Here is a 17541-nt window from a genome sequence, read left to right as displayed (position 1 = left end):
CGGAGTTGTATCTGATTTCACTTATTTATTATTAAACATGCATTTATTGGGCATCTAACACCACTCTGCTAGGTACTATGGAATAAAACAAAATGAAAAAAAAGCATGGTCTCTAAAAGGGTGCTCAGTAATGGGAAAGAGATGAGACAAGTAATACAAAAGAATGAATTGGGGAGCAGATGGGGGTACATACAGTGCAAATGGAATATGGAAGTAGCCAGGCAGTATTAGAAATAAAGGTCTCTGTCCCCTTTTTAAAACCCATCTCCATGGCATGAGCAATCTTGGCTTCCTCCTGGCCTCTCTTGGGAACAGGAGAGCAGATCAAGGAATGGAACTGATTCTCAATCTTGGTACATTTGATATATTATTCGATGCATGTATTTGATATATCAGTACATGTGTTATTTTCCGAAAGTTTAATTACATTTTCATTTAAATTATTAAATATTTAAATTGGGTTTACATGATATTCATCTGCTTCCTGAGAGTTCCAAAACTTAAGTTCAGCAAGTTTGGCATCCCTATTTTTCTGCATGCGTGGAAATTGTGTCAGAGTTCTTTAGGAATTAGGTGCTGGCATGGTGCCAATGAAATGTTTAGGATCACATGTTAAAATGTGGTGGAAAATTAATATGATTTGCTAATGAGGTTGAATATTATCTAGTAAAAAAATACATGTATCAAAACCACAAAGTTACATTATATTACATTACATTTAAATTGTAGGCTTTTGTTCTCCTCGGAGTTCAGGACTTCTTTTTGTCCTTAATCTTAAATCTGTACAATTTTTTTAAAGAAACATTGGCAAGAAACTTTGTTGCCAATAAGATTGTCAAATATTAAATTGCATCTTTAATTTTATCAGTTTTAAGATGTACTTTAAATATCTAGTGCCCTTTCCTATATGTTATTTATAACTTTATAGAAGTTATGTTCTTTATAGTCTTTGCTAGCTTCTGCCCAAACCAGAATGCATACTAAATCCAGCATTAATAAATTAATCATAAGGCTTAATTACAAAATTGATGGTTAGGCCATAGTTAATTCACTTAAGTGTATCCCTAAATATATCTTAATATCACTTAAAAATATTAATATATCAATATTAATATCACTTAATATTTTTAATTTATCTTTATTGTTGAAAGTATTATAGATGTCCCTTCCCCCCCATTAACCCCTTCCACCCCACTCTCGCTTCCTCCTCCCACTCTCACCCCCTCCCCAAGCCTTCCCCCCACTATTGTCTGTCCATGGGCTATGCACATAGGCATATAAATTCTTTGGTTAATCTCTTAATATTAATACTTAATATTAAGTGATCTAAATACTACCTATTCTGTCTAGTTCATTTTATGATAATAACATTCTGGAATGTTACTCTATAAATATAGATATTTTTGTCCATTTGGGTCACATATTTATCCCTAGAACCTAGAATAATACCTGGTATATAGTAAGAGTCCAGTAAATATTATAAAATAAATATTAAGTGACTGAATGAATTGACTTTATTCAAAACTTGCTATTCAACCTTCCTATTGATGCTTCAGACACAATAAATGTGATTATTTCATGTTTTGAGTTGTTCTCTCCTTGAAACAAAGAAACAGCCTTAGTCCTTCAAGTGACAGAAATAAATTGAAGACTGTGCACATGTGCTTCCAATAAACTAAATATAGACCAGGATCACATGACACCATGATAAATGGGACCACCAGAGGGCCCCACTCTTCCGAACTACTGCTGAGCTATAAACTCCTTAATATAAGTCAATTTGTTATATGAATAAACTAGTTTGCAGGGTTACTTGAACCTATGCCATTGTGAAGATCATAAAAAGTGCCTCCTTAACCTTCAAGAGACAAAAATAATAATGAAAATTCGTGACAATTGTAGATGAGTCTAAATAATAATCCTAGAAGAGACAAAAGACAAGAAAATAACTATGCTTTCTCTATTCCCCGACCAACTTTTTGTACCATATGAACACAAATGAAATCTGTCATTCTTCATTCACAGCACTCGTTTGGCAACTATTATGTGGCCTCGAATGAAAGTCAGAACTCATAAATAGTTCTTAATATACACAAACTGTTTCTACTGTGTTTGCAGTTCTAACGTCTTCAGTCTCTTTCACGCAGTCCACTGCAAGGCAATTCCATGTCCTTGCTTCCCCGCCTATGAAACAGGCTCTGGGGCCCAGCTGTCTGAGTTTCTATCCCAGCTCGGCCACTTACTGGCTATGAGGCCTTGGACAAATTGTCCAACCTCCATCAGCCTCAGGGTCCTCATGTATTAAAGGAGGTCGAGATGGTTATAATACCTACTGTTGAGAGAACTCAATAAAATATTATATGTGAAACACTTGGTACATACCAGGTACTGAACTTTTAATAAATATTATCCATTATTACTGGAACCTACTTTATTTGTGGCAAATGATTCTGTGGTGTGTCCACAGACCACAGAATTATAAGCAACATATAGCAAAGGGCACTAGGTATTTGAATAAAGGCAATTCATTCTTCACTTAACAATATTTATTTGATAATATTTATCCAACATTTGTTGGACTTTTTAAAAAAAATTTCAGATCATCTTAGACATTTTTCTTTTTTTAATATATTTTTATTGATTTCAGAGAGGTAGAGAAAGGGAGAGATAGAAACACCAATGATGAGAGAGAATCATTGATTGGCTGTCTCCTGCGTGCCCCACACTGGGGATTGAGCCTGCAACCCGGGCATATGCCCTAACCGGGAATCAAACCATGATCTCCTGGTTCATAAGTCAATGCTCAACCACTGAGCTATGCCGGCCAGGCTTAGACACTTATCTTAAAAAAAATAAAAAAAGTAAGGCAATTAAAAAAATTAAAAAATCACATCTAATCACAGTGAATTTAGACACATCTCACATTTATTAATCCAGAATTAATATGTGAATGCATCTGGGGTTCTTTACTGGTCACAGGAAATTTGGGTGACTGACACCAGAACACCACTAACAGATTGTATTTGATTGGCATATCAAAATGGTTCATTGGCAATTGTGAGAATTGCTCAACCAGTACCACAAAGTATATTAGCAACATCTGGACTATTCAGGCGGTGAGAGATGCCAGTGGTAGTTGAGTTTTTAATTCCTAAATTAAGTGACTTAACCAGGTGCTTAGTATCCTGAGTACGGAAACAGCCGGAGGCACTTCCTGCCTTCTCTCCCTCCATTTATAAAGTGGGGATTCCTGTCTTCTGTGTACCTATTTCATAAGAAAGATTAAAATACGGGTCCTCAGGGGGTGGGTCTAAATAATCATCATGACCGTCAATTCAGCCAGTGGAGCAAGCATCAGAAGAGCTTTGGTTACTGGCACAGGAACGCACAGTCGCCATTCTGTCTGAGTGGCCTCTCTTCCATGCCACCTGGTTGCATTTTAAGTGGCCACATTAGGGTCCATAGAGGCACGAGCTGGATGCTGTTCTCGAGGCTCTTCCACTATTTGAAAGGCTAGCTGGGAGAACTGGGTGTGGTGTACACCCAATACAGCTTACCAACTCTGTGAGAAACATTTAAAACTCCTTTTTATTTTTTCCATCTTTATTGATGTAATTTACATATAGCATCCTGTAAGTTGGAGTTATACAATGTGTTGGTTTGATACATTTCTGTATTGCAAAATGGTTACCACCATAGGGTTAGCTAACACCTTCATCATGTCATACATAATTACCATTTCCTTTTTGGGTGAGGACCCCTGGTAAACAGCGTTCTGTAAAACTTTTTAAAGGTCTGTGCTGATGCTCCAGTGGTGTGTACTAGGAAATCATTTAAGATGTAAGGGAAAAAAAATACTAGTATTCTTTATGTATTTTTATTTTTAAAGAAGAAATTAGCCCATGTTTATTTAATGGTTGAGAGTAGCACATAAACTAGATAGATAGATAAATAAGAGATCGATAGGTGATAGACCTTCGCATTAAATATACACTAGAGGCCTGGTGCACGAAATTCATGCATGGTGGGGGGGGATTCCTCAGCCTGGCCTACACTCTCTCACAATCTGGGACCCCTCAGGGGATGTCTGACTGCTGGTTTAGGCCCCATCCTAAACCAGCAGTCGGACATCCCTCTCACAATCCAGGACTGCTGGCTCCTAACTGCTGGCCTGCCTGCATGCCTGATCGCCCCTAACCATTCGCTTGCCTTCCTGATCGCCCCTAACCGCCTCTGCCTCAGCCAACACAGCTTCGTCCAGAATGACGTCCAGAAGGTCGTTCGGCTGTCTGGTCTAATTAGCATATTACGCTTTTATTATTATGGATATGTTTCTTGTTCAGAATGTTTTTGATAATAGCATGTGACCAATCAAGTTTGGAGACACTAATTATATGCAGTTGGATAGATGGAAACTCATCAGTCATAGTCCAGTTCTGCATCTGGAAGTCACCCTGGCCTCTTGCCTTACTGAGTATTCCCACATCATATTTCCTAACAATTTTAGAGGGGATCACATCAGATGCCTCATCTCATCTGTTAGAGTAGCTGCCCTCTTATGGGATCAACTTTTTTCCAAGTTTTGAGGGGACCATACTTTACTATTTATCCAAATCATGACTTTCAACAATGACCCAACACACCCAGGTGCTCACACTGGACAATTCACAAACCACCCTGCACAGCCTGGCTTCCTGGAGTCAGAGAACTCCTAGCCCACAATGCCAGCCAGCAGAAGCTGAACTTGAGACCAAGCCTGTGGCCCTTTCTGATCCTGATCTTTTTCTGCTCACAAGCAACATCCTACCAAGTGAAAAGTGTTAACCAGAAACCTCCAGAATTCCATGGGGGATGAGATCCTTTGGGTTCAGGTATAGGTTCTGTCTTCTCTGAGTCTCCCAGCCTCCAGAGCTTCCTGATCAAAACCAGGCCCACTGAGGGATATGAGATGCTGACCTAGCATTTCTAATCCTATCTGCTGACAATGCTGATTCATGGGACAAGGACAGCGTCAGAAGCCAAGGCAGGAAATGTAATCTGTTGTATATCCCCTCCTCCCTCAGTGGCCAACCTAGGACCGTCCTCTAGTGTTCTATACAAATCACCATTCCTCGTCCTAACCAGTGGAATGTTCCTACTTCCCATTCAAAACAGTGTGCTCTCTTTAGTCCAGCTCATAACCTTGAACCTACTTTTGTCATATAATTTGACATTATTCTCCCTTGTGGCTCCTAATAGTAAAAGTAATGATAATAGAGCTAATACATATGCTTACTAAGTAGGAAACATTGGTCTAAGCACTTTATATGTGTTAACTTTTTTGATCCTCACAACAACACTCTGAATTAGTTACAATTATCATCACCATTTTACACATGAGAAAAAATAAAGCATGGAGAGATTAAGTAACTTGTCAGAAAAGTCACATAGCTAATAAGTGACAAAAATAAGAAAATGAACCCAAGCAGTCTGGGCCTGAATTCTATGTTCTTAATAACTATATGGCATCACTTCTCATCCTACATTACTTCTTCTCTTGTAAAACTATTTAGAAGGCAAAATGTTGTTTATTAACTCTCTCTAGGTAATTTCACTGCCATTCCCTCCATTGAGGGGCATATCTATTATTCTGAAATTTCTTTCTATATTTCAAGGTCCTTGGAATTATTCAAATAAATCATCAAAATGCATTGCTTCCAAAATGTGATCTTCCATTACCACACTTTTTACTTAAAAAGGATTTGACAAAATCCAGCATTCATATATGATAAAAGCTCTCAGCAAAGTGGGAATAGAGGGAACATACCTCAACATAATAAAGGCCATATATGACAAACCCATAGCTAACATCATGATCAAAGGGGGAAAACTAATAGTGTTTCCCTTAAGATAAGGAACAAGACAGGTATGTACACTTTCACCACTGTTATTCCACATAATATTGGAAGTTCTAGCCACAGCACTCAGACAAGAAGAAGAAATAAAAGGCATCCAAATTGGAAAGGGGGAAGTAAAACTGTCATTATTTGCAGATGACACGATACTGTATATAGAGAATCCTAAAATTCCACCAAAAAACTACTAGAACAGATAAATGAATTCAGTAATGTATCAGAATCCTATATAATAAAAGCCTAATATGCTAAGTGACCAGTCGTCTGGTCATCTGTTCAATCAATCAAAGTATAATATGCTAATGATATACTAAGGCCGCTCAACCACTCGCTATGATGTGCACTGACCACCAGGGGGCAGACAGTCGACTGGCCGACCAATCACTATGACGTGCACTTGCCATCAGGGGGCAGACACTCCAACCAATAGGTTAGCTTGCTGCTGGGGTCCGGCCGATTGGGACTTAGCGAGATGGGCTAAACACACCCTGGAGCCCTCCTGCGGTCCCTCCCCAGCTGGCCAATCTCCTGCATCCCTCCCCAGCCCCAATCATGCACTGGTGGGGTCCCTTGGTCTGGCCTGTGCCCTCTCACAATCGGGTACCCCTTGGGGAATGTCGGAGAGCTGGTTTCAGCCTGATCCCACAGGCCAGGCCAAGGGATCCCTCTAGTACAAAATACTAATTAATATCCAGAAATCAGTTGCATTTTTATACATCAATAATGAACTATCAGAAAGGAAAACTAAGAAAACAATCCCATTTACAGTTGCCACAAAATCTACACTAATAAAAGAAATATGCAATTCGACTGTACCTCCGTGGTGCCCATCAGCCAATCAGGAGTGAGTATGCAAATTAACCCAACAAATTGTCGGGTTAATTTGCATATGCAGGCACAGAGCAAAGACTGAAGGCTCCTCCCTAGTGAAGACTGAAGACTGAAGACTGAAGGCTCCGCTGCGGCCGGAGCCAAGCCTGAAGGCTGAAGGTTTGGCTCTGCTGTGGCCCGGGTCCCGGGTGCCAGAGGAAAACCGGTGCCGGCAGGCAGGGGAGGGAAGGCCTATTGCACGAATCTTCGTGCAATGGGCCTCTAGTATAACAATAAAATGCCTAGGTATCAATGTAAGCATGCTAATGTGTCTATTTAAGCCATTCTGGGCTGCCAGCTTCAGCACCTCATGAATGTCTGAGCTCCTTACTTTCCTCCAGGACAGTGATATTGGGGTAATTACCCAGCAACCAGTGGTAAAGGTAAACGTAATTTGAATTTAAATCTCAGTATTGTTTTTCTTGAGGAATTTATTTAATCCCACCCCCCTTAATATTTCATGGATTATGTTAAGACACAGTAAAGAGAGAGGGAGATGAGTTTTGTGTCTGGTTAAGAGGTCCTAGAGTTTCTTTCCTTTTAGATTCCAGATTTCAGCCTTTTATCTCGTCTTCCCATAGGCTTTAAGGTCTATTGATCTTTAACCAGGAGAGCGATGTCGAATGATTTTGCTTATTACAGGTAAATGTATTGAAAGAAAAAGGAGACATTATTTCATACTTCCTTGCTAATTTTTGAAATAGAAGTCCGTGACTCAAATCATTCCTCACCCACCCTTTCTAAATTCTAAGACATTAACATGAATGTCAATTAAATAATGGATTAATATTTCTAATCACTGGCATCTATGTTTTGGATCACAATTATGACAAAATAGTTATACTTTTAAATTTGTTTTTTACAGGCCTTATATGCTCCTGGGTCCTTGGCACAGTGAATTTAGACACATCTCACAGGGCTTAGTGAGCGGCTATGGTAGGGGACGGTTATGGTTGTTACTTGACTGTTGAGCCAAACTACTTGTCTGTTTCTATCTGCTGCCAAGCCACTGGCCAGAAAAGCCACCCCTTACTTTACACACTGGTATCGGCCTGTGAAATCTTCCCAGTGACCCGTTTGATTATGTGATTTGCAGGTGGGCCATTACCAGCCAGAGTAAACCAGGGGCCATGTGGCTATGATGCAGCTAGATGGTGCAGTATTTGCTCAATGTTTACTAGTATGTGTGAGAAGTGAGAGAGGAAGCCTGTATGAGGGGTAAGGCTCTGTACTAATTCACATCAAAGCTATACTTAGTAGTCAAGGAAACTATTTCTCAATCAGTGGCTTTCGAGGGTCAAAGGAAGTGAGACGATTTAATAATTTGTGAATGATTTATGGCATTAAAAATGCTGTCTAAATGGGCTGTATGTTTTATTACATGAGAGGTGAGGCATTTTCAAAACATAGCAAATAGATAGCAAAATTCACATATAGAATTGGGGTTTCCACCAGGGAGAACAACAGATATTTATGGCAACATCAGTTAATAATTATTGATCAATTAATCAATGATTTGCAGTAATTATGGAAGGACATTATTATAGAAGAACAGTTTAAATTATATGAAGAGCTGAATTACACAATTCTTTTTTATGCAAAAACATCTCTCTCTTATGCCCTGGCCTGGTGAATGTCCTGCTTTCATGATGAAGAGGAGGTCTGTGTTGCACACCAGAGCCCCCACTTGAGACCCTTCAGGATGCGTTTTATTAATTCTTTTAAATATTCCTGCCCTAACCGGTTTGGCTCAGTGGATAGAGCGTCAGCCTGCGTACTGAAAGGTCCCAGGTTCGATTCCGGTCAAGGGCATGTACCTTGGTTGCGGGCACATCCCCAGTAGGAAATGTTCAGGAGGCAGCTGATGGATGTTTCTCCCTCATCAATGTTTTTAACTCTCTATCCCTCTCCCTTCCTCTCTGTAAAAAATCAATTAAAATATATTAAATATTCCTTTTAATCTTAACAGATCTTTCCTATGGCTAGCACAGTTTTGAACTGACCACCGCGAATTGGGTTTCCAAATGTATGATGTGTTGGGTTGGTGTGTTTAAAATTAAGGGGGCTACAAAGCAAAATGCATGATAAGAATGCCAAGATCAAGCCTTAAAGTCACATTGGTGTTTTTTTAAGAGACTGTCTTCAGTAACTCCCGAGGGGTTAGATTAAACTTGCCAGATGTTCAATGGCCCTGAAAATAAATTCATAGCACCAAGGCCAACCCAAACCCAGATAATTAGCTAAATAATCTAGTGGTTAGAAACTGTACAGGCTACAGACAGTTGAATTGTTTCTTTGTCACCTTCACTAGTTTATATTCCAATGTAATTAAACCCCATTAAAATTGAATTCCTAACATAATCAGCAGCCCATTAGTGAGGCTAAGTCAGGTGAGGGTCAGGAATTATCAGTAGATGTGGGTAAGCCCCTGAAAATGAGCCAGCATATGTCACATTTCTCATCTCTTACAACAGGGCTACATGAAAGGCAAGTGGAGGGGTGTTTTAATGGCCTCAGCTGCCATTTGTGTACCTAAATGTATGTTGTAACCTGATGCGTATTCATGTCTGCAAATTACACTTGAAAGAAAAATAACCATGTCAACTTCTGCTGACATTAAACAGTGGGAGATTTTGTCAAGGTTTTCAGACTTTTCTCTGCACTCAGATTTTTCTTGGTGGCGTCTATGTACAAGGCATTTCTTTTCATTTATTGTATCTCATGACCCTCCTTGCTTGTGAGAGAAAAAGGAAGTCAATGGGGTAGATATTTTTTCATCCTTTCAATCCAAAAGGCAGGCTTGGATTTTTTTTCTTTCTTTCTAATATTTTCTTTAAATATGTTTTTTAAACGAAACTCTTAGCTGGTGATAGTTTGCTCTTATAAAGACCACCACCCTTTTCATCCTGTTTCTTCGTGTTCCGTGGTATCACTCCCAGCTCATAATTATTTGTCTCCCATTTAGCCGCAAGTTGTAAATTTGCTAACTGAAAAGGCGTGCTCTAACAGTTCACCTCAACATGTGTCTAAAGGCTGAGCTGGCCGCACTGGATAATTTCCCTGGGGGATGGTTCTGTGTGATGTGGGGCCATTTGTTGAGCTGTCTGATGTGGAAGAAGAGAAAATGAAAGGGCCTGCCAGACAGAAGCAGGCTCATACAGTGCCTTTGAGAGCAAAGAGGGAAATCAAAGGGCAATTTCAGGTCCACTCCAGTTCCCCAAGCATGTGCCTGGGAACTAGAGAATCGGGATTTTTTTTATATTAGTGCTGTTAGAAAAGTCACCAAGTGAAAGCCCCAAACCAGGAGGCAATGGCAAATTTAGTAATGCTCATGGGCTGTGCTCGGAAATTACCACCAAGTCAGAATACTTCTGTAGGTGCCTGGGAGTTACTAATTCTTCAAGGGTCTACAAAAATGTTTGGAGCTAGAAGAAAAAATATACATTGATATTGACTATAAACTCCAAAAAAGTATCTAGAAGGTAATTAAATGTTTAATTGAATGTCTACAAAATGTTCATTATCAACTTAAGTATTAAACTTAGTCTTCTTAAAAATGACATGGGAAAACAAGCTGTGAATTCATCTTTCTTACTTTTCAAGGTTTTGAACATGCCAATCACAAATTCAATGAATTGCACGTAGCCAATAATTTGAAATGCAAAAGTATAAAAATCCCTTTCATTTTTTTTACACAAAAATGTATATTTTAGATGGAATGTGGGGGCCACTTAATGTTCTTTGTATGATGTGTGTGGTAGGACTGAAAAAGAGAGCCTAGAGCCTTTTAGAACAGCTCTGCGCCTGTCTGCTGGTCTCCAGGTGTGTGATTATTCTTGAAGATGCAGATCAGCAAAGACTGGAGTGGGGAGGACCGGCAGGCAGGGCAGGGGGAAAGGCTGCAGGTTTTTCTTGCTGTGTGCATTCACAGTTGAGGTGGAGCGACCACAGTAGTGGTCTGAGCATGAGGAAACTCACAAGACACCTGCCTCCACATCACTGGAAAGATCACAGGAAGGTGCCCAGTTCTTTTGAAGAAGAAGGAGTGTTCATATGAAGTTGGGGCATGTTGGTAGAACTCCAGTGTCACCTTATCTGAATTGTCTTCTCTCCCAACAAATGCATAGGTCCTCACATTCTACTGTGTCTTCGTCACCTTTCCTCAACCTGACAGATATGTCCACTTTTAGCGTGAACAACTTGAAGTAGTAGGGGTAGGAAAGAAGATTTGGATTATCTGAATTCCATGTGGGATGAGCCTAGTCTAATTCAGTGACCTTACTTCTTCAGGCGTTATTTATTCTTGTTGACCACACGTGGGGCAGTGAATGGCTCCCTCCAAGAGACCTGGGAAATGACACTTCCTTGTAATCTTATTCCCAGCAATAACACTTTGGAATAATCCTTGCAGAGTTTTTTTTTCTTTACATATACTAAAGTATCATTATTTGTTATCAAAATGAGATAGAAGTAAGCTTTACTTTTTTTTACTTAATATAGCTTAGATTTCTTTTCTTTTTTTTTCATGTCAATACATGTATACTCACTCCATTTGTTTTAATGTCCATGGCATTCCACTTTGTGGCTGGGCCCTAATTGACTTCACTGCCTTCTATTGCTGGGCAGTTAGATTGCCCATTCAATTTTGACCTTTCAGGAGCATGCACCATATGCCTGAACAAACCATTATATTGGCTAGAAATATACACGCTTAGCCCCTTGTGTTGGCATAATCCTTCCCAAAGGAGCAGAAAAAAAAACACACCCACAAATATTTCCCTATACTGATGATTGTTATTAAGTGTGAAACCTGTATGTGCGTCATCGTTCGTTTACTTGTCTCTGTTTTTGTCTTTTTTCTCTTGCACAGTCATCTACAGTCAGGGACAAGGATGAACCGACTCTGCCGGTAGGAAGCAGTGGCCCTGTCTGTATGTGCCTGTGGAAGGGGGTGGGGGTGTGAAGAAGGGGCTCATGTGCTCAACAAATCACCCTCTCCCTTGGAATACTGAGTGGTTTGATCTGCTGCTGTGTGTGTGCGCTCTGGCCTACAATTAGTGTCAACTGAATTCTGGCATTCATTGACCAATTATCTCTGGGACTGTTTCAAAAAGTCTGAGTTCTCTCTTTCATTTGGCATGAACTTTTTTATAGGAGTTGAAAGAGTGAGATAATCCCATATTACATTCCAAGGGATGTTGAGCTGATATTTGGGGACATTGCGGGGAGGCATCTAATGCTTGATATCTGTTTTCTTTATGTATCTGCATGCACCTAATTTTTGGTTGGAAATTTCTTTTGGTTCCATAAAAAGAAATACTGCATGAGATCTATATATCCAGTGTGTGCATAATGCCCAAGAGAATGCTTCCAGTTCTTTTATAGCTATAATCCTTTGCTAATGAAGATCTTCACAGCAGAGTTCTGCCAGTTTCTCAGAATAAGAACCGTAGTCATAGTGTTCATGACCGATTATTAACAACAAGCACATGTTTCAGTTCCTGTCCAATTAGCACATCACATCTTGTGTGTGAAGCATGACAAGGAAATGACCTTCAGAGTTTTTGTCTTCAGCCATTAAACAGTGATTACATTTCAAATCTATTCAAATCTCTTAACCTTGCCTCTAAAATATTTTGAACCTTAACCATCTGAATCAAATAACACAATGCATTAAAAAATGTTTCAGATTTTTTAAGGCAGAAGGGCATAGGAATGAAGATACATACCGCTCCATCCTTCCTCCTCTAATGCTCAACGCCAAGTATGACACTCACTGAGAGCCCACAGTATATGCCAGATCCAGTGTTGGGCTACCGGTATAGACCCAGTCTCTTCCCTTGAGGAGCCCATGATCTGGCTCATCACTGAGACACCAGTAATCCCCTCTGATTCTTCTCCAAACACTGTAGATCTGGGAACATGATTTCTAGTAGAATATCATTTATAATAAAATCAGACTAAGAAATCCAGACATTTCTATGTACTGCATACTGACATTTTACCCATACTTCAAGCTTACTATAGGTTTAATGTTTGTCTCCAAACATACAGACTGTGATTGTTAATAATTATTCTTCAGAGTAAGGCTCCATGGGCAATAGTTCAGAAACTGTCTAAGTTTACCAAGTTAACCTGATTTTTTTTTTAAAAAAAACTTAGTGGTCTAGTGTGTATCTTAAAACTCGAAAGGTGCTTTGGTCCAGGGGTATAGCACTTCCCGAAGTATTTGACCATGGAGTCTCTTATGGGACTTTTCTTTGGAAGCACTGTGTGGATCCGGAGTACGATGGAACATTTTGGAAAACCCTGCATTATAGAGGATTGGGAAAGCATATTTTATTTTAACCAGACCCCAGGAAAACCTCATGTCAAGAATTTGGATCAAAAGTTCAATAAGAAATTCATTTCTGCACATTGTGTTGCCCTCTCTTAAATCTCTGTCTGTGAAGCTTGGCCTCTGGAGCATCGTCCCCTGTGTTAACCAACACAAAATCAATCCAAGAAGGAGAGGACAGTTCCTAATCAGGATAAAAGCCGGTTGCAATCCACTGTTTGGATATTTTTTTAGATTGTTTGTTTTTGGAGATTTTAAAAAAGAGTTTGTTGGTAATCTCACCTCTAGAGGTTCATTGTTCCTCTCTTACCTGCCAGTTTCATTTATTTGCCCAAAGGTTCACTCTAGCAGGAGTTTATACAAAAGAAATCCTCCCTTTGAAGTTAGGAAGCTTCTCTGTAGATTCATAAGTGGTTCTCTCTCTTTAAATCTCACTTAACACAGACCATTGGGTTTCATGGACTAAAACTGTGGTCCAGGGCATAGAAGAGGAACCCTAGGAGATGTGGGAGATGTCCTTTTGGGGAGGATGGGGAAATATTAATACCTCTATCATTTACTTTCTATATTATTATTCATAATTTCCACTTTTTCAAGTGTTTTATAATATACTAGTGGCCCGGTGCACGAAATTCATGCACTGGTGGGGGGGTCCCTCAGCCCAGCCTGCCCCCTCTCACATACTGGGAGCCCTCAGGGGATGTCCTACTGATGGCTTAGGCCCTCTCCCTTTTGTGGGAGGCGACCAGGCTGATCAGGGGAAGGCACCAGCCCCATCACCCTGCTGCTGCAGCCACTGCCAGTCACCGCAACCACCAAGGTGTTTTCATCAACACGGACTCCAGTCCCTTCACCATGAAAAAATGACAACTTTCTTTAGGCATTTTCAAGATGTGTCTTTCATAGGATATGACATTTCTTTCTTTCTTTATTTTTTTTAATCCTCACCTGAGGATATGTTTCCATTGATGTTTAGAGAATGTGGAAGAGAAAGAAAGAGACAGAGAGAAACATCAAAGTGAGTGGAACACTTTGATTGGTTGCCTCCTGCATGAGCCCTGACCCGGGCCCCGGCCAGGGAGGAGCCTGCAACCTAGGTACATGCCCTTGATCAGAATTGAACCCAGACCCTGCGGTCAGCAGGCCGAGGCATTATCCACAGAGCCAAACCGGCTAGGGCAAGATATGACATTTCTTAGCCCTCCAGCAGCGGACCTTCATTTTTTTCTCCAGGAGTGTGGTGGAAAAACCCTAGATCACCTTTTTAGATTCTTATTACCCACGTTACTAAGAATATTACCAGTGGCTTACAGGGAGCTTAGCCAATGAGCAGTCAGAAAAGGTGTTTCCTATAGTTCACACCAATCGCCAGCTCTGCCTCTGCCCAGGCCTAAAGCCTCTGGGCCTGGGCAGGGGCCCCCCAGCTCCCTCTGATGGCTGGCTCCCTTTCCCTCCAATGGCTGGCTCCCTCTCCCTCTCCCTCTCCCTCCGATGGCTGGCTCCCTCTCCCTTCGATCACTGGCTCCCTCTCCCTCCAATCGCTAGCTCCCTCTGATCGCTGGCCTCGGGGCCTGGGGCTTGGGCCCCCCAGCTCCCTCTGATCGCTGGATCCGCCCCTGCCCAGGTCTAAATCCTCTGGCCGAGGCTTTAGGCCTGGGCAGGGGCTCCCTCAGCTCCAATTGCAGGCTCGGCCCTGCCCAGGAGCCCCCTGGCTCAGGCCCTTCCCAGGCTGCTCAGGGCCCATGCGGGGCCTACCTTGGAGTGACCTGGGTGCCGAGGATGTTCCTGGACAGAGGCCGCTGGGCACCCATGTATGCAAATTAACCTCCATCTTTGTTGGGTTAATTTGCATACTCACTCGGATTGGCTGTGGGCATAGCGGAGGTATGGTCAATTTACATGTTTGTCTATTATTAGGTAAGATATGCTCATTTTTTAATATAGGTATGGATATAGATAGATACAGATACAAATGGATGCATACACATACATATACATACTCAAACATTTTATTGATAGGATGCACAATCCAAACATTGAAGAGATCTCCCACTGGTTCAGGTAACAAATTCTGAGTGAAGCAAACTTGAGATTCATTCCTCTACCCTCCATTTCCTGTCTGTGTGAATTGGACACTTCATTTCACTTCTCTATAAGTTTCCTCATCTGTCTAAAGGAAATAATAGCCCGACTGGTGTGGCTCAGTGGTTGAACATCGACCTATGAACCTGGAGGTCACCATTTGATTCCTGGTCAAGACACATGCCTGGATTGCAGGCTCGATTTCCAGTAGGGGGTGTGCAGGAAGCAGCTGATCAATGATTCTCTTTCATCATTAATGTTTCTCTCTCTCTCTCTCTCTCTCTCTCTCTCTCTCTCTCTCTCTCTCTCCCTCCCCCCCCCCCCCGTGCCTCTCTTTCTCTCTGAAATCAATTTAAAAATATTTTAAAGGGAATAATAACAGCATCTAGTTCATTTAGTTCATTTTGTGAATGAAGGATATAGCACATTGACTAGCATTTACTAAGCTCTAAAAATGGTAGCAAATTAATTTGTTTAGTAGAAAAGGCTGTGAGAAAGCCATTCCTTTGGGGGATTTGAAATGTACCTTGGGAATGTTTGGTCAACAGTGTGTGATCATGTGACAGAAACAAGTGACCACCAGACAAGGGGAGGATCTTATCTGTAATGCACTTGCCTTTGGTTTCTGAGAACTAACAGCATCTTTGTCTGGTTTCTCTGTTCAGGCCAAGCCACGTCTCCAGCGAGGTGGAAGCTCTGCCTCCCTCCACAACAGTCTCATGAGGAATAGCATCTTCCAGCTCATGATACACACCCTCGACCCACTCGCTGAAGGTAAACACCCGGCTTTAGTTTGGAAGCTTGTTTGGGGGGAAAGAGGACGTACTTCATGTTGATGCTTCCGTCACACAAGCCTGCCAATGTCCTCATGCTTAGCATCTTCCAGAGGAAGCCCTGGTCCTCTGGTGTGCTTTATCTGCAACAGCTCCGTTCATAATCGGAGATGTTTGTACCAGTAGTAGAAATGGACATCCATGTGCCTTTTGATTCTGTCTTTTGATTCCTCCAGCATAAATACACTTTGTTCTGAGACAGAGAAGACAAAGAGGTTTTTCTCCCTTCCTGCTAGAGTGACAGTTCCCTTTCTCATCCTTCCTAAGTGCCATAATGAAGTCGTATGCTAAGATAAATTGTGCCTCTTTTAAAAAGAAGAGTGAGAAGAGAACTCATGACTTAGGAGGGCCAGGAGTAGTTTGGGGAACCATGTTCACTGCTGCACATCGATATTGTAATGATTCTTTGGCAATTGGAGGGTGGGAGCCCTCTTTAAAGTTAAGTGCTTAGGATTAGTCACTGGAGCCCCAAAAGGCCTGATTCACCGCATCGGGAAATCAAAGACTCCACTATTGAGTTCTTTCAGTTTTACTCATTCGCAATGAAGGCAGATACATCAAGTTTCTTAAATTGCATAACTGTCCTAAAAAAATAATTTTTCAGGTAGGTGGATATCTTATGTGTCAAATAAAGATCCTAGTTAGGCCACTAGCGAGGGGGTCACATATAACCAAGTCTGTTCTCCCTTCGCCCATGGACTTTATAATTGGGCCTGATATTACACAGGGACTACTAACCTGGGGAAACGGTCTCTGCCACTGAATAAACATGTGGGATGAGATTGACAAATAATGTCGCATAAATCAGAGCTCAGACCCAATATGAAGCTTTGCTAAGTAATGTCCAGGGTACAGGCAATCGGAGATTCAGATGAAGTAAAGAAAACTCGGACCTCAGGAGCAGCTCCCCAGGTCCTAGCTCCCCTCATTGACACATACCACGCCCCCAAAATAATAGGGGAGGACCAAGGGGTCACCATTCACTGTGGAGTTTTTCAATGATGAAAATTTTTTCATTTTGTACCCCAGAGAGTTGTAGAGCTAACATGATGTTCTCCAAGGAGCCCTGCTTCATAGACCCTGAGTTCTATATACTAGCCAGACACATCCTAAATATTATTACTCTGTTTACCCTGAGGCCCATTTGACAAGGAAATTAGACCTGGTCACTAGCCTTTGTCTCCTTCTCCTGGGCACACCCCAGAGAAGGGAGTGAAGGGATCACAGGTCAACTTCCTCCCAGCCACTAAGCCCTTGTGTGGCTTTGGGCAGGTTAGAGTCCCACCAGCATGTACTTGGTTTCTTCATCTATAGTAATAGTCAGTGACCTCTGTTTAGCATTTCATAGTTGACAAAGCATTTTCACACCTACATTATGCTTTATAATAACAGTTCATAGCTAACATTATTATTCTAATTTTATAAAATATCATACCATTAAAACATCTCAAATTTATCTACTGCTCTCTCTGCCAGCACTTTATTCCAAGCCATCTCCATTGCTTTCCTGGATTCTTACAGTAGC

The 17541-nt window shown here is 41.1% G+C and overlaps 1 protein-coding gene across 2 annotated transcripts in view; it reads left to right on the top strand.

The window, feature by feature from the left end:
- SLC24A2 (solute carrier family 24 member 2) overlaps positions 1-17541 on the top strand; it is a 231773-nt gene that overhangs the window by 120357 nt on the left and 93875 nt on the right. For both annotated transcript variants that reach the window (XM_079790684.1, XM_079790683.1), the window contains exon 4: positions 15849-15957. In XM_079790684.1, the coding sequence (XP_079646810.1) occupies positions 15849-15957 (109 nt within the window). The remainder of the gene's footprint in view (positions 1-15848; positions 15958-17541) is intronic.

The sequence above is a fragment of the Cnephaeus nilssonii genome (genome assembly GCF_951640355.1).
Source record: "Cnephaeus nilssonii genome assembly, chromosome: 14".
Lineage (NCBI taxonomy): Eukaryota > Metazoa > Chordata > Mammalia > Chiroptera > Vespertilionidae > Cnephaeus > Cnephaeus nilssonii.
This window is presented reverse-complemented; position numbering and strand designations above follow the sequence as displayed.